This window comes from Pseudochaenichthys georgianus, chromosome 21 (assembly GCF_902827115.2).
Source record: "Pseudochaenichthys georgianus chromosome 21, fPseGeo1.2, whole genome shotgun sequence".
NCBI lineage: Eukaryota > Metazoa > Chordata > Actinopteri > Perciformes > Channichthyidae > Pseudochaenichthys > Pseudochaenichthys georgianus.
Genome location: NC_047523.1, coordinates 36798027 through 36816442, shown reverse-complemented (window position 1 = coordinate 36816442; position 18416 = coordinate 36798027). Strand labels below are relative to the sequence as shown.

Genomic DNA, 18416 nt, shown 5'->3' with positions numbered 1-18416 from the left:
TATATTTTGGTTGAAACTAAGCCAAAAAAAACAAAAAAAAAACATAAATAATAAAAAAAAAAAAAAAAAAATCGATTTTTAAAAATAATATTCGATTATGGAGACTGTAGCGAATAATCGAATAATCGCTGGCATCCCTACTAATTACCGTCATCGACAACATAATCCTTGAATCCAAACTTCACTATTTGTGGAGTAACGCTAGCCGCTGCCGTGTTAACTGAGACTCCTGCCGTCTAGTGGGTTGCCAGGTTTGCGCGCACGGCGCTATAATCACGTTGTTCGAAAAACTAAACGTAATATCTCACTACAAAAGCAAATATTTAATTTTAAACAGTCAAGTCCTTTCAAGTCATCTATCTCAAGCTTAAGTCAAGTCTCAAGTCATGAATACCAAGTCAAGTCTTTTATCAATGTTAGTCAAGCAAGTCTTAAGTCATGTCATGTGACTCGAGTCCCCACCTCTGCCATAAAGTGAGCCAGTCCTAACGAGGCCTAGCCGTGAAGTTGAAATGCGCCATTAGTTTACCATTAAAGATTTTAAGGTTAACTCTTCCATTAATCAAACCACAGCTTTAAAGTCGAGTCTCAGGAACACGATTGTGTTTGAAATCATAATTTGCCCAACAGTGAAATGGAAACATGTGGAGAGTCTCTCATCCTTCATGCCCTTATGTTCAATATTTTGGCTTTTTCAGAGCCCTTGAAGCACCCTCTCCTCTCTGGCTCCTCCTCTTTCACTAAACATGCCGCTGTGCTCACCTTCTGCCTCCGAGACGGATTCATCAACGTCGGCAAAGACGCTCCAGGTAAGCTTCACTGAGTCGATGGAAATTCACCCCTGATGCTTTCTTTCAGTAAAGTAATGCCCTCTCCGCCTTCTGTCGTCATTTGGAATAATGCCATTTATTGTTGTCCAGGTTGAATTAAACTCGGACTTCTGTGACCTGGTTGTTTTAACAAAGTCATGTTCCCATCTCTTCTCTCAGATTCTCTTCTCTCCGTCTTATGGACGAATCTTGTCCGGTTTGTCAACTTATCGATAGAGTCCGGTGAGTGCTTTCATGGTTTATTCCTTTTTAATATGCAACGAGGAGAGTATTGTGTCCTTGGGCAAGACACTTCACCTGAACTTGCCCCTGTGGGTATTGTCCACAGTGACCATTGCATGTATATAAAAAAAACATGTGTAATGTGTATCTGTAAAGCGCTTTGAGCACTGGAAAAGCGCTATAATAAATGCAAGGAATTATTATTGTCAAAGCAATGCGCGCCACGCTCTTGTGTTCATCTTCCAAATGCGATCAACATTGGAGGCAGTGGGTTGTGCGTCAGGGGGGGCACAGGTTCAAACCCCACTGCAGTCAGCATGTCGTTGTGTCCCTGAGACCCTTCACCCCAAAGTGCTCCTGTGGGGATTGCACAGTATTGAGTATGGAAGTCGCTTTGGATGAAAGCGTCTAACAAGTAACGTGTAATTTAAAAAAATTAAATCATGTGGAAAATTGAGGCTATTGAGGAATTACATTTTAATTTTAAAGTTTGACTATCATTTTAATAAAGTCCCTTATGGGCTTCCATAACAAACTTTGATGACTTGATGCCAGCTTTAAGAAGTAGGGTCTTATAACACTTGAGAGTGTGCTGAAGACCCTATGGTTGTCCTACATATGTATGTGTTCTGGTTTTTATTCTCTTTCCGTTGTTTTCTTATCTCGTTCTATTTTATTATCCTGTCTTTTCATTGTTTGCAGTGACACTGTCATCTGTTGGTTAATCCGTAAAGCCCACTGAGACAAACCTGTTTTAATATCGGGCTGTGTAAACTTTATTAGATTAGTAAGTGATTTTCCTGCTGCTGTATATATGCACTTGTCCTAATGGAGAGTCAGTGGAGTTGTGGCTGCTGCTCAGCTGTGTGTGGATCTTAAAGTCGTGGTCCCCGCCTCGCAGCGCCACATAGAGCACTGTGATTGGATCAGGGCTGTCACATGAGAGCAGGATCAGAGACCCCGTCCTCCTCTCCCCCCGACCCACTCCCACGTTGCATCAGTTTAAGTCAGAGCGGTCGGATCCTCGTGGTCTCGACTGCAGTGAAGAGAGACGAACTCTGAGGGGCTCGTCCCCAATGATGACCCTCTCCTCTCAAACCAGACTCGTGTCTTTCTCTGAAGCAGATGGGACAAGAGCTTTGTTGTTGAGTTTAATGTTGTTGTTGTTGTTCAGCAGGCAGTAAGAAGGATCGTCACGGAGGGGAAGTCCTGACTCTGATGCTCCAGGCTCTGCAGAGCATCGTCGCCTCAGAAGCTCTGCCGGCAGCCAAAGTGCTGGTGAGACGGATTAAATAGAAATAAACATCTTCCATGAACCGAACCTAAACTCGATTTACAAATGGACACGCAATAAATGTAATTAATCATTTAAAAATATCAAAGGTCATATTTTTATGTTTCCTTCAGACTAAACGACTTTAAAGGCGGCACATACACGGGCTAGAGTTCAGTTATGAAGTTTAATAATCCTCTGAATGTATATTAATTTAGAAGTGTAATCGGGAACACTTTACCAACATGTATTATTTTAATGTTTCATAACAGATCTTTAACTTTATTTGTTTTAACATCAAATCATTAAAGCCTTTTAATTTATTTAGCTCTATTTTAAGATCCTTAGAAAGACCACACATCTTACCTAAAACTGTTTCACCTATTTACAGTTTTTAACTCTTATACCTTTTTGAAATTGATGTATTGTTTCTTCGACCTTAAACCTGCTGATCTGGCGGTTTGTTTTTTATTGTCCGACTCAAATATCTTTAATTCCTGACGTCCTGATGATGAAGTTGAAGTGGCTAAAATCCAAATGTCTCTAACCGTTGAGTGTTTTCTCAGATTCTCCTCGAGGCCACAGTGAGAGGTATTCCTCAGAGAGTTCTGGGCTCCGCGTCGTATCAGGTCGGCAAGATGGACGTGCTGAATGCGAGTACTTCTCCTTCCTCTGTACCGTACTGTTCACAAGCTGTTTTACTGGAAATGTTCTTAAGGTGGTTTATTGAAACGTTCGTTTGATCCTCAGGGAACGCCGGCGCTGTTCCTCGTGCTCCTCCTCTACAACAGCAGCATGCTCCCCGCCTACATCGAGGACGAGAGGTGGGTCTCATGTTCATTTTTAATAATCAATGATTATTTATATAGCCCAATATCACAAATGTTACACTTCAGTGTGTACAGAATATCAGTATGACAATACAACACCCTCTGTCCTTAGACCCTCGCATCGTACAAGGAAAATAATAATACTAGGGCCGGGACTTTAACGCGTTAATTAAGATGAATTAATTACACAAAAATTAACGCATTTTAATCGCACTTTAATCGCACTTATTTTTGCACTGCGGAACGTTTCTCACTGGATGAGTTTCTCACTGGATGAGTTTCAGGCGTACCGATTATACTGGAGCACCAACTGATGTTCATGACTTCAGCATGGGACTTCAAACAACAACAAACCACGGTGAACAATAGTCAAACATGAACGAACCAGCTGATGAGGCCGCTTTGGTCGGCCCTGTGGATGGGACATTTTGTTTTAAAAAAACGGACGGATGGAAGCGTCGATAAGAGCACGGCTGTGTGCAAATTATGCAAAAAATAATTTGCATATCACCGCAGCACATCAAGCCTAAAGTATCACCTAAATGCAAAGCATGTAGCAGCTAGCATGTAGCAGCTAGCATGTAGCAGCTAGCATGTAGCAGCTAGCATGTAGCAGCTAGCATGTAGCAGTTAGCCTGACTCCGAGTGCAGGGAACCACACCCTGACCCAACCCACACTCAACCAGACGACTGGTTTCAGGGCCAGGATAAGTAAGTCCCCGTCTGAGAAAATAACCAGCTCACTGGCTCACTGGATTTGGGCTCGACATTAAGGACTGCCCGATGGCCCGGGGCCATCTAGTATTTAGCTTGGGCAATGAAGCCTCACCTGCTGGTTGCCCGATCGGGCAATCTATTATGCCAGTATCATGCAGCTCGCGGATCCAGTACAGGGTTCGTACGGTCATTGAAAACCTGGAAAAGTCATGGAAATTGAAAATGCAAATTCCAGGCCCTGGAAAAGTTCTGGAAAACAATATTTTTCCCAAAGTTTTTGGAAAAGTCATGGAAATGTAACTAAAGTTGCCTCAAATATAATTTACATTTAATCTAATCGCTGAAATAATCTGCGGTCGCGAGCCATTATGTGCCATCATGACGCGCATGGTGTTATTTTTTAATATATGAAGTGCGAGCTGTGTGCTCGAGTCTTCCTGCCTGGAACCAACCGCTGGTGAACAGCTGTGAGAACGGGCCGTTCAGGTGTTCAGAGCAGAGCGGCAGAGCGTGATGTGAACTGGAAAGTTTTTCTGTCGCAATATCATTTAAAGGAATGGTCCACTCATTAGATAATTAATCAAAACTTCAGTATTTAGTGAAACGTTATGTTTAAACCATACCCTGAAGAAATCAGCGATATTCCCCGGTAAATAATGATTTTATAGCTCTTTTTTATCAAGACCTGTATATTCCGTCTGGCCGCAGCCATGTTTGCCATTTTCAGTAGTCACGTGATGGTCGTGACGTCATCCATGCGTTCACTTTGTCAACACACGGAAACATGGCGGAGTATTTCAGTTCGGACTCGTCAGCAGAGGAACAAGTTTTGACCAATGTGAAGAGATTGGATGGGGGAATTCAGCCATACATATCAGTATGACAATACGACACCCTCTGTCCTAAGACCCTCACATCGTACAAGGAAACACTTCCGAAGAAAACCCCCAGTTTAAAGGGAACATGGGAGAAACCTCAGGGAGAGCAACAGAGGAGGGATCCCTCTCCCAGGACGGACAGACGTGCAATAGATGCCGTGTGTAAATTGAAAAGATAATACATTTGCAACATAGGTAGTCCAGATGTTTGGAAATGCATGTGTGTATAATAGGAAGATGATATAAGATACTATATGTATGCATGTAGTACCACCCTTGCTAGCGATTCCCTCTCTAGTTTAGCATACTCAGCTTCGTTGTCCCTGGCCATAGAATCACGATTTTATGGGGCCGGAAAAACTGGGGGGAAATACACACTAGCCGGTACTACGCTATATGGAAAGGCCACCAAAAACTGTCCTGGCCTGGACGTTAAAACGGGGCTAGCCGCTGCAATGGAAATGCGCTATAACATACCTTATTCTTACTCCGAGCACTACTTCTGCTCCTCCGTCGCTTCACACTTGCAGAGGGCGATTTCTCTACTGGCCGAACTGGTGTCCTGGTCGGTGATGACACCAGAAAGACCGATGGTACTGCATCTCCATTGAGTAATGGTTGTTCTTTAAATCCCATGTTATGTTGTATCATACTCTCAGAGTAGTCGTCCGGAAATGTGAAATGTTCGCTGCATACATGAGCCTGTAAATCTCTCGGTTCGGGCCGGCCACATTTCGCTAGCCACTGCCTCCGAATGTACTTCTTATGCTTACCTTTTGGCAACAGATGGAACCGAGCATTCCGTGGATTGTTCCTATCCGAATTATGGCAATATTTCGCGATGCAGTGAGGCATATTTGAATAGAGAAACTACAGTAAATAACATGGAGATCAACGTGTCTTCGAAAACCAAACGCATGGATTACGTCACGTCCGGGAAATGGCGGCGCCCACAGTGTTGATGTTATTTCGGTATATAATCAGTTTAAAATCACTGATAATGTCATCGGATTAAAAAAATGCATACCATTCCTTTAAGGAATAGTTGAGCTAGCTAGCTAGCTAGCTAGCTCAACTATTCCTTAAAGGAATGGTATGCGTAGGCAGTGTGTGAAAGGCAGTGCGTGAAAAGCAGTGCGTGAAAAGCAGTGCGTGAAAAGCAGTACGTGAAAAGCAGTGCGTGAAAGGCACTGCGAGCTCGTCTTCTCAGAGGCTGAGTTAACCCTCCCGCTGCCTCCTGGCGCTGCAGAGATGTCATGAAGTGAAGCAGGTGTTCCTTCTATAAACGGCTGCGGGCAGCAGATACCGTGAGAGTCACGGACAGGAATTCATAGATCAAGGCAGACTGGTGCACACACTCTCCTCTCCTGTTTTGCCGATCAGGTGCTTAAACAAATATAGCTCTACACCCAGGGGCGGACTGGGACTACAAATCAGCCCGGAACTCTCGACCGCAAGTAAATACCGCTAGTAAATTGTCGGGGGGGGGGGGGTGCTAGTGACTTACAGAGGTAGACATTAAGGGTAAAATGCCACTGGCCCTCTGTTCATATTTGGTTTATTAAAATAATGATATTGTGGTCATTGTTAAAAAATGTCTGCTATTTTTATTATTAATATTTGTATAATGCGCTTTCTGCCTTCCTGTCATTAGGAGTTAGACATGTAATGGCTATGTAATAGATTTGATTAGAACCTTCATTATCCTAAACTGGTGGGACATTTCGCCAATACCTTTATATTGTCTACTCTTCACTTACTTGTCAGCATAGGTCGGCATTGATGTACAGAGCCGACAGAAGACCTTGTTTATATTGGCATCATATTGAGAGGTGACGCGTCCTGAAACCAGGAAGTAGCTGCTGGTTCCCTCCACAAAAAAGCAATGGAATTTCTCCACAGGGTTTTGGAAAATAGCTGGAAATAAGGTCTGTGGAAAACAAACCTATTTGATAAATGCACGTTTTGTTCAGCTGGATAATCTCCACATGTCTACCCTACTTTTATAATGTTCGAATCATAAATCTAATCGATAGATTATAAAAGGGTTTTAGGATGCGTGACCGCACCACTAGAAGCCAACTCCATCGATCAAGCTGAAACTTTCTCTCCCTCTTCTTCTCATGCTCCCTGTCACTCTCCTTTAACTCCTCCGGTGACTTTCTTTTATTTGAAGATTGTTTTTTGCCCGGCGCTTGGCCGGTTACCGCTGGTATTAAAAACATTTTGGCGAATGGTTAGGTGGCGTGATAGTCTGTAGTGAAGGAGCACACTCACCGGAGCCTGCTCGCGCTGCGCTCCGCAGCAAACAGCAGTTTGCTTTTCACCCAACAACGACAACCGACTCACGGAACGCTATGTTGTAGCGTTGATAAACGAAACAATTTAACTAAATTGCTAGTCAAAATACCAATACCACAGGACAATTTTTTTTAAGGCAATATTTTTAGTGGCCCGAGCGCGGGCAAGTGGAAAGTACGTTATGCTGGCTTGGGGTGTCTTAATAGTGCTTCAGGGCCAGCGGGCCATTTAATGTCGAGCCCTGCCGGTTACCGGCCGGCCCACATCGTCCGACCGGCCCACTTCAATACCGGCCCATCGGGATTCGTCCCGATGGCCAGTCCGCCCCTGTCTACACCCCTGGCCGAAATGTCCTTAAAATGAAGTCCGAGTTCGACATTTTAATTCATGTCCTGCCAACACTGGCAGGACAGAAGGCGACACGCCCTTTCTAAGCCGTGTCCCTCACTCCTCACATCCCAAGCTGCATCCCCAACAAGTGTATTATGTTGTTACATCGTTTCAGATGTGATGTTTCAGTTGTGCTCTTGATAAGCCATTAAAACAGTAAAACACGTTCAGTTTCCTTTTGCTTTTTGTGTCTCCTGTTCACCAAAACATACCCATTTTAGATGGAAAAAGAAAGTAATCCAAAAGTAATCTAAAAGTAATCTGATGACGTTACTTTTTAAAGACACGTAACTGTAAATGTATTCGGATTACTTTCAGAGCCATGTAATCAGTAACTGATTACATTTACAAAGTAACCCTCCCAACCCTGCATGTAGCCTACCTCTGAACTGTAGTGGAGTCGAAGTACACCATGTACCTCTGAACTGTAGTGGAGTCGAAGTACACCATGTACCTCTGAACTGTAGTGGAGTCGAAGTACACCATGTACCTCTGAACTGTAGTGGAGTCGAAGTACACCATGTACCTCTGAACTGTAGTGAGTAGAAGTACACCATGTACCTCTGAACTGTAGTGAGTAGAAGTACACCATGTACCTCTGAACTGTAGTGGAGTCGAAGTACACCATGTACCTCTGAACTGTAGTGGAGTCGAAGTACACCATGTACCTCTGAACTGTAGTGGAGTCGAAGTACACCATGTACCTCTGAACTGTAGTGAGTAGAAGTACACCATGTACCTCTGAACTGTAGTGGAGTCGAAGTACACCATGTAACTCTGAACTGTAGTGAGTAGAAGTACCTCTGAACTGTAGTGAGTAGAAGTACACCATGTAACTCTGAACTGTAGTGAGTAGAAGTACACCATGTACCGCTGAACTTTTTAAATCCCAGCTAAAAACTCACCTCTTTGCACTGGCTTTTAATACTAGTTGAGCATTACAATTTTGTATTTGTATGTGTTTTTTATTTATTTATTTTTTATATGTTTCTAGTTATTGTGCTTTTTATTATGTTTTTAATTATTGTTTTTATTATCGTACTCCCATTGGGTTATTCACTATTGTAGTTACTGCCTGCCCTGTACAGCACTTTGGTCAGCCGAAGGTTGTTTTAAATGTGCTATATAAATAAAGATTGATTGAGATTGATTGAACTGTAGTGGAGTAGAAGTACACCATGTACCTCTGAACTGTAGTGAGTAGAAGTACACCATGTACCTCTGAACTGTAGTGAGTAGAAGTACACCATGTACCTCTGAACTGTAGTGGAGTCGAAGTACAAAGTAGCAAAACATTGAAATACTTAATAAAGTACAAGTATCTCAAAACTGTACCCACGTATAGTACTTGTTGAGTTTATGAACTTAGTTACACCAGTGGCTATACAGATACAAAGACTAAGCCTTGAACAGAGGCATGAAAATACATTTTCAAAATGCTCAACAGTGCTGCCAGAATTATAAACTGACTGCTACACAATTAAAATAAATGCTTTTATATATTTCTATTAGATTTGACTCTTTGGCGTTTCTGTTATTACCTGCTGCTTTAGTTGTTCTGACTGCTAACATCATCTGTTATTAATTATTTTAAAGCCGATATCCCGTGGGGTCGGGGGGCTCGGATCCTTGTCACCTTTTTCATACCTGATGAGTTTGCCTCCCTGACTACAGTTGCTTCAGCGTGTAGAAGCTAGTAAGCCTACTATTGGATTTGTTTTAGATAGGCACCACATGTTTCATATGCAAACCTTATTTTCCTGTTACATGTTCAAATAAAACATTTTCAGTGGTGATTTTTGTTTGGTCATGGAAAATGAGGTAAAGGTCATTGAGAGGTTATGGAAAAGTCATTGAAAATCATTGGTGAAAAAGTGTATGAACCCTGCCAGTAATGAGTGACCCGACAGTAAAACTAAACACATCTATAACTAGTTTAGGTAGTTTGAGAGGTAATTAAAATAGCTACGTGTGATATTCTAACCTGGTGTGTGTTTTGTCCGCTCACCGCTGCATGTGATCATGCAGAGCTGCGTGTCGAGTCTCGACTCGTCAGCAGCAGCTGATCTCTCTCTCCCGTCAGATTAGACTTCACTCGCGTTTATGTCCATATCGATCAGATCCAGCTAGTTCTAGCTAATGATATGACTACCTGCTTATTAAAAGACAACTACACAATAAGTGTCGCTATGCAACTGGGTGAGGCCACAAAGTATAGCGCAGCATTATGCATTTGTTTACATGCCCACCGGAGCCCCGAGGCATTACCAACAGATCAACGCACAATCAACCCATACAGGACATCTCTTTCTCCACATTACGTGTTAGACATTAGAGTTGACTCTTCTTGTCTGTCACATACTATTCTTTTCTGTCACATAAGTGGCTCAACTGAAGCGGTATTGCTCTAAAGGGAAATTATTTTGACCGAAGATATTTAGATTTGCCGGCTAACGGGAACTCTGACGTGTGCTTCGCGGATGCGCTCGGCTCCTCTCGACTGCTGCTCGGGTCTGCTCGGTCAGCTTCCGGATGAGGAGGCATTCGTTCGACCACCTTAGAGTAGTTAACATTACAAACATTTTTAACAGGGGCCATAATAGTGTAAATAATGTTTGTTTTGGCAGTTATAACTGAATGTAATGTTTTCTACTTTTTTCCATCTGGGAAAGCATTTGCCTTCATCAGATGGAAAGTGTTTTGACCAACAACTTAAGTATTTCTTACAGCTATGCAGGGCAAACAAGAACAAGCAAACAAGTGAAATGAAGAATAAAATTGAAATTGTACAATATAATATTGTGGTGGTTCATCTTATAATTCAGTCTAGAGAATGCACCAGACAGCATCTAAGACCTGCAAAAATTAACGGAGGCCCCCCAAACCCTTCGTGCCATTTCGTCCGCGTGCATTTTTCAGGGCAATCTCTATTGGGCTCAGGGCCATCTGTAAATTAGCTTCGATGGCCCACAGGGCCATCTTCCAAAATCCTTAATGTCATGCACTTGGACTGTAGACCACTTGGAGTAAAATCCATGTGGAAATTGCTTCTCACTGTTCTCAGGTCAAATATGTATATTTGATTAAAAATGCGATTAATTTCCATTAATTAATTACAAAGCCTCTAATTAATTAGATTAATTTTTTTAATCGAGTCCCGGCTCTAAATAATATATAATAATACATTGATGTATTAAAAGGTTGCACTCGAGTTCATCATGTAAATGTTTCAGATTTAGCCATAGATGCTAATTTTAATCTTGAAAATCTATTTAATCTGGAACATTTAAGTAAAGTGAAGTTTTTTTTAAATTGCCAGGGCGAGGTGAAATAAACACTTTAGAGAGCCATAGGTTTTTTTAATCTTTGAGGCTCTTAATTGAGGAATTTTCACTTAATGCACAGTACTAATTAATTTCTAACTATTTAACCTGGGTTGGTTGTCGCCCTCGGGCAGTGCAAAAGTAATCTGCAGCTTTAGTCCAGCAAAATGTGTGCTTTTCAAAAAATAAATGCACGTTTTCTTCAATAAAATTGATTTAAAATGTCTTATATTGTCCCATTTAATAAATGAATACATCTTTAAACTATATATGTTGATTTCATATTGCTGTAGTCAAAGTCAACTTTATCGAAATACCGTTTCCCACAATCCAGAATACAAAAACAAATATATATATATATATATACATACAAATATATATATATATATATATATATATATACAAATATGTATACACCAATACATACACAATCAAAAGACACATTTATACATATGCACACATTAAGACTGAAATAAAAGCACAATCAATATACAAAATAGCAATCACTTCAATATCTTTGAGAATGTACACTAGTGTCCTAAAGGAGTGTTGCCTCTACTCTCTTTGCGTCTGCAGGTTCTTCCAGTGCCTCCAGACGCTGGTGGGCTGCGGGCTGTCGGGCCCCACCTCCCCTCTGGCGTTCGGGGAGGCGGTGCTGGGGGCCGTGAGGCGCAGCGCTGCCTCCGTGCAGAACAAGGAGCAGCTGTGGAGGATGTGGAGCCTGGTGGTCGGCCCGCTCACAGACACCATCACGCAGGTGGGCGGGCACTTGTTAGAAAACTCAAATGTTGAGAGTTAGCTCAACTGTGTCGAATGCTAAGGAGGACACACATCTGTTTTGGGGTGGATTTGTTGTCCTGTTCAAGCCAATTGTTTTGCATCATATCCAAACAAATAAACCCTCCTGACCCTGCTTCAAATAAGTACCTCTTCGTGCAGCGCAAGCAAACAGGAACTCTCACAGTATTAGTTCAGTATTTGTGTTTATTTATACTCTGTTTTAATGCTTTTAACTGTTTTGATCACTAATGTGTGCATTCATAATGTTTTACCATTTGATTCCAGTACAAATGGTTTAACAAAATGAAAAACTATAACCTAATAATCGTCTTTTACCAGAATACAGGCTCTGGTCGGCGATAGCTTACAAACCGGCACGTGTATTTGTGGTTGGAGAAGCTGTCTTACCGTTAAAGTGACGCGTCTGCCAACAGAGCGGAAAATGAACTTTACGTTTTCCATCAATCTCTTTTTTCACAGTCGAATGAAGTCAACCAAGGAGACGCTCTGGAGCACAACTTCAGCGCCGTGCACTCTGCGCTGCTGTTCCCCGTCACACACCTGCTGCGCGGCACCCCACTACAGCAGGTCCGTTTATAGCTACTGCTTTAAGGTCAATCTTTAAGCCACCGTTTGTCCTTTGAAGAGTCAATGCGTCAACTGTTCGTTCAGCACATCCTGTTTCAGCTGCACTGCATTGGCCACAGTGTCTTTTAAGAATGCATTTTTTTAAATCAATTATAAAGCTCTTAATTGTTTGGTATCTTCATGGCATCTTTATTACCTTTTTTAAATTTTTATTGTTGGAGTTATTTATTTTATATGTTTCTATTTATTTTATAGTTTTATCAGCGACATATCATTTTAAATTGGTCTTTTTAAATCTTTATTCTTATAATTTATTTTTATTTTACGATCATTTTATTCGTATTTATTTGATAGGTTTTTATATTTTATCCATTTTGCCTTCTGTCTTTTTATTTGACCTAAAGGATCATAAACCTCCTTGTGTCCCTTGAATTGTTATATTGTGTTTAAATGCTGCATGCGTGCTGAAAGGTTTGACCTGAAGGGAATTTCTTCTTCTCTGTTTCAATGTGTGGCGGGTGCCTTGTTGTCAAAGCACCTGCACATTGTGTACGAAAAGTGCGCTTCAAATACGGCTTCATTCCTATTATAGTTGTTATACTTTGACCAGAGGCTCTGATTCATCGTGTGTTTTGTTCAGGCGGCTCAGAAGTCGATGCTGTCCTCGTGGGCCAAACTGTACAAAGTGTTCGCTCGCTGCTCCGCGCTGGTGGTCACGGCCGAGGAGAACATCTGCTGCGAGGAGCTGTGCGTGAAGATGAGCGCTGTGATGGACCGAGACGCCCTGATGGTGAGAGGAAAACAGCTGGCGACGAGATTCAAGGCTTTTATTGTCATGTGTGTATAGCTAGTGTAGTCATGACGATGAACATCTTAGGTCACAGGCTCCTCCAACAGTGCAACACGGATACTAGTGCAAGACAATAAAACAGAATGTAATAGAAATAGTGCAGAATAGTAATCACCGCTATATGTTAGCATCCACACTAAGAAATGTGGTCTTTGAGTGAAGTATGGATCCCCACCCTACCGGGGGAAGGGAGTTGTAGCTGCAGGAGACACGAAAACGATCCCATCAATTTCCCTCAGTTTTTAATCGTCTGATTTGTACATTTTGGGATTGTCAGAATTAGCTTTTAAATGATAAATATTCTTCTCATATTAATCAAATGATAACATTTAAGAATTGGAGGTTGCTGCTGTGCAATCTTCAGGACAACTGTTCCCATACATGTTATCTATTCCTGTAAGTGTAGGGTTTTTTAAATATTAAATTAATCAAAACACACACTGAAAAGAAAATTGACTTGGTCGGTCGTTAAAGGTGGTGAACATATTTGTTTAGTCTTTGGGTCAAATCTGACCGATGTACTACTTTCATCAATCATAACTTTTTTGTTTTACATTCGATTGCATTCAGGCTTTATGACATCGTTCACAGGAGACATTTGAACATGGCTGATCACCACTTTCATTGCATTTTGGATGATTTAGTCAACTTTGTAACACCCATGGTGTTTCCGGTCATAAAGAAAAGGGATTAGTAACCATCCGGATCAGATAACACACACACACATATTCTAGATGTGTTCCCCCCCTTATGTGCCCATCCCCCCACATGGATCACACACAGAACAATTTGATACATTTCCCGCTCTTATGTGCCCATCCCCCCACATGGAACACACCTGGCACATGCAATACATGTTCAGTGTCCGTTCTTTGTATATTAACTGCAGTTTTTCATGTATACCAGTAGTCTGATACAATATGTACAGTTTGAAAGGCTGTTAAATGAAATGTGGTGATGATTAATGGTTTTTGTGTTACTGTAATAGCAGTTAAAACAGGACCGGTCAAATTTGACCGCGAACACCAAAGTAAGGGGGGGAAACAAAGACGATAGGAGGGTTAAATGTATTTTGCAAACAACATACTATAACATATTCCTGCTGTGATCCTCCAGGTTCCTTCCACACTAAATGTAGTGTCCAGTATCCTCCAGGTCATGGTGGAGTGTGTGGACTTCTCGCCGTACTCTCCTCAGTTTCAGCAAAAGCTAAAGTGTAAGAGAACCTAACCTAAGTGTCCAAGTCTCCACACTTTCATGAAATCCATAATTGAACTTGTATTCCCGCTCGTTTCTCGCAGCTCCTCACACTCCTGTGAACTGGATGAAGAAGAGGAACAAGGTTTTGGGGAATCTGTCCACCTTCCAGTCCCTGCTGGTCCACTGTCTGGAGGTTTTTCTGGACGAAGATTCCTGTGACGCCACAGGACTCGCTCTGGCCTCCGTCATGTCGGCTCTCTTCACAAACTTCAGTCTCCCCAACACCGTCACAGAAGCTCTGAACTCTCTGGTTCCTCCTCTCACTCTGTTCTGCAAACAAGCAGCCAGTGAGCCGCCCAAATTCTCCTCTCCGCTGCAGGCAAAGGTGGGTCCTTTGTCACATGGAGACACAGTTTTAATTACATTACATTTAGCAGCTGCTTTTATCCAAAGTGTCTTGCAACAAACTTGAAAGCCAGAATCCTATGGGCTCAGAACAGTCTCATAATACACACATGCACACAGAAGGATTCACACTTGTATTTCATGATCCACACTTGTGTTTTTCAAAGCACACACACATGTATTCCGTTTCATATACATGTAAATAAAATCCAAATACAGAAAAAAGTTTTACATATGTATTTTTGATCCTCACATATTTGTTTTCCGTTTAAAACCTCTGAACCTGCAAACACAAACAGCTTTCTGTGCATTCGTGTGTGGGTTTTTTGAGACTCCCCTGACGGTCAGCCGATTCGTACTTGTAATTATTTCTATCTATAGCCAATCAGATGTCTCCTCAATTCTAAGCCAATCACATGAGCGCGCCCCCACGAGGGTAGATTTCTTGCGTTCATGACGTAGCGCTTCAAGTCCAAACCATTGATGAATGCTTGTGTACACAAAAACGGCAGGCAAAACCGTTTTAAATGTGTGTTTCCTGTATGGCGAATATAGCTGCTTTATTTATGTCTGTATGAAGTTATTGTGAGTGTGGAGGGAGCAGCTACAGGTTAGCTTAGCCTGATCGATCAGTGCACTACGAAGCCAGTGCTCGACATTGACCTGTTAACGGGGGGAGCCCTGCCGGTCATTATCGGCCGATATTCACTCTTAATAGTTTGATCGGTGCTCTCTAGAAAGGCCGATCAGGAGAGCTGGATCTGATCGATATGGACATAAACGCGAGTGAAGTGTAACCGGACGCGAGAGAGAGATCAGATCAGCTGCTGATTCTGATGGAGACACGCTGCTCTGCATGATCACCTGATGCTCCGCCCTCTGTTTAGCGAGCTGACCGGACTTCGCAAAATGCGTATATGAAGTAATCTTACCCTCGTGGGGGCGCGCTCATGTGATTGGCTTAGAATGAAGGAGACATCTGATTGGCTATAGATAGAAAAAATTACAAGTACGAATCGGCTGCCCGTCAGGGGAGTCTCAAAAAACCCACACACGAATGCACAGCGATCCGTGCACAGAAAGCTGTTTGTGTTTGCAGGTTCAGGGGATTTAAACGGGAAACTAATAAGTGAGGATCAAAAATACATATGTAAAACTTTTTTCTGTATTTGGATTTTATTGTATATGAAACGGAATACATTTGTGTGTGCATTGAAAAACACAAGTATGGATCCGGAAATACAAGTTGGAATCCTTCTGTGTGCATGTGTGTATTATGAGACTGTTCTGAGCCCATAGAATCCTGCAGGTACATTTCCTATCCATAAGCCCAATAATGCATTTTAACTTGAAAGGATTTTAGCTTTAAAGGGGACCTATCATGCAAAATGCACTTTTTGATGTCTTTTACATCAACATGTGTCCCCGGTGTGTCGGAACTCACGCAGCGTCAGAAAATAAAACCCTCTCTCTTTTCCTCCGTACCCACATCTTTCAAAAACGAGGGTACAACGAGCTGATGCAAATTTGCGGCCGATATGACGTCAAATCGGTGGCGGCCCCACAGCACTATCAGAAACAATGCCCGACTGTTTTGGACGTAATCTGGTCGGTGTTTACATTAGCATCGCTAACCTGTGCTGGAGAGCATGTGTGTGAAGAAGCAGGAAGTAGAAAGGAGCTCACCTTGTGGTATAACCGGCAAGAGAGAAAGCCTTTGAGCTCCATACTGTTACAGAGAGAATCCTTGATGTGGTTTAGAACAAGATGGCGTTTTATCACAGCAGAATTTAACTTTATCTCCGGTAGAATTCTGAGCAGGCATTAGCTCCTCCTCCTCTTTTTTTTCTTTTTTCTATAAGTTAAGGACCCAAAATCCGTGTTTCTCTCACAGGGCTGGAACAGAGGGAAATGAGGAATGTCTAAAAATGCATGATCTGTTTGTATTTTGAGCAAAACACATCATAGACATGTTTTTATACATCTGGGACCCATAATATATGCCTTTTTTAAAATAGCATAATAGGTGTCTGCCTATTTTTTTATTCATTTTTAAAGTCTATACAATCCTTGAGAATATATTTGAATATTCTCTTTTAGCCTTCTGTAGTTCATAATGAAAGCACACATTGATGCATTGCATATATTATGCGGCCAATAGAGAGGCAGGACTCGCTGACTTTCAAACCTGCTATAAAATAAAGTGTGAACATTTAAGGTTCAAGGCTTTTATTGGTCATACGAACATGGCTACAGTGTAGTTATGACGATGAAAATCTTAGGCTCCTCCAACAGTGCAACACAATAAAACTAGTGCTGTCAAAATTATCGCGTTAACGGCGGTAATTAATTTTTTGAATTAATTGCGTTCAAATATTTAACGCATTTAACGCATGTGCAGAATGGCCCGCCCCATACGTGCCACCAGTGGCAGCGCCAGGGTATGGCTGGGGTAGGCTACACCCATACCAAGAAATGGCTTAGCCCCACCATGAAAAATGATGTTAAAGTAAGCAAAATAAAGTCCCCCAACTCGCGCCGAGTATTGCACAGACAGCAGTTAGTCAGATTGATTTCAGCCACCTGTCTGGAAATACCGAAGACTAGAAACGGTTTTGAAAACTTTTGTCAGGTAGTGATCGTCTTCTCAATAGAACATCTTTGATAATGTCTTCTGGCCAATCAGAATCACGATAACGGCGTGGTGTCGTTGCAGGAAGTCCCGACGGAAATACTTTTGCTGTAGTACATCTCTATATACATCGATGCAACATTACGTGTTGATAGAAATCAACACGTAATGAATTAAGACCCCACGGTTTGATGATGTGGGGGCTGTCTTTCATTTTGACACACAGAACAATGTTATAATAAACATACTGTATGTTAAATTGATATATCCGCCTTCTTTCATTTATCTTTCCATTCCCACAACAATATACATAAAGAAATGGCATATTTTGGACATGGTTGGAATGGTGATTCATCTGATTAATTAATTTTTAAGCTGTGATTAATCTGATTAAACATTGTAATCGTTTGACAGAAACGAATAGTAAATGCAAAAAGAATAATAGTACAAAAAGTGAAATAGTGCAATAAGAGTCTATATACAAGTTATTGGAATATGATATATTAGATAACTTATTTATAAGTAGCAGCCAGATGAATGTTGATTAACTTGGTTATGGGGCTGAACCTCAAATCAAAAGTAATCCTTTAGTTTTCGTATTCTCCCGTTTCATTTTGTAGGATTGAGACCTTAAACATGTTGTGCCCCCTTGTTAAAGAAACTGCTCATCTAACTTGGAGTGCTATTGGATGTGAAGGGAAAAAGCAATCTCAATCCACTAACGTGTGCCTTCCCCTCTCAGTTGGAGAAGCTCCTCAGCGACGTGCTCGGCTGCCTGCAGACCCGCTCCATGCTGGCGTACGACGATGAACTCCTGGCTCTTCTCTCTCCTCTGCTGTGCGTGATGTTTCCTCACAAGAACAAGCAGCTCCGCACGGCCGTCGCTCACTTCTGGAACTCCAGCTTTGGAAACTCAGTCAGCCTCACCTACCCCGAGGAGATCAGGTGAACGTCTTCAGCTCGTATTTAATGCTGCAATGTAGCGATGCCACACACTGTAGCCCGGACAGTTTACTAAACAAGATGCATTAAAGGCATCCAAGTGCTTCCACTTTCATCCGGCGAGGTTTACAGATTACGTAGATTATCCTCAGGTTGCCGATTACGGTTTGATTTGAATGCCACATTTACTTTTCACTTAAACGTTTGTCTGCCATCTACTCAATAGTCGGCTCTCCTTACCTGCGTCACGTGATA

General features: G+C 41.9%; 1 protein-coding gene across 2 annotated transcripts in view; it reads left to right on the top strand.

The window, feature by feature from the left end:
* The window catches only part of rif1 (replication timing regulatory factor 1), a 46838-nt gene that overhangs the window by 19474 nt on the left and 8948 nt on the right, over window positions 1-18416 (top strand). Inside the window, exons 14-24 of one of the 2 annotated variants that reach the window (XM_034109755.2) lie at window positions 699-809; window positions 990-1052; window positions 2230-2330; window positions 2892-2978; window positions 3076-3149; window positions 11341-11521; window positions 12025-12132; window positions 12773-12922; window positions 14099-14198; window positions 14284-14567; window positions 17962-18164. In XM_034109755.2, the coding sequence (XP_033965646.1) occupies window positions 699-809; window positions 990-1052; window positions 2230-2330; window positions 2892-2978; window positions 3076-3149; window positions 11341-11521; window positions 12025-12132; window positions 12773-12922; window positions 14099-14198; window positions 14284-14567; window positions 17962-18164 (1462 nt within the window). Of the gene's footprint in view, window positions 1-698; window positions 810-989; window positions 1053-2226; window positions 2331-2891; window positions 2979-3075; window positions 3150-11340; window positions 11522-12024; window positions 12133-12772; window positions 12923-14098; window positions 14199-14283; window positions 14568-17961; window positions 18165-18416 lie in introns of both variants that reach the window. The other variant, XM_034109754.2, reaches the window with a different exon arrangement.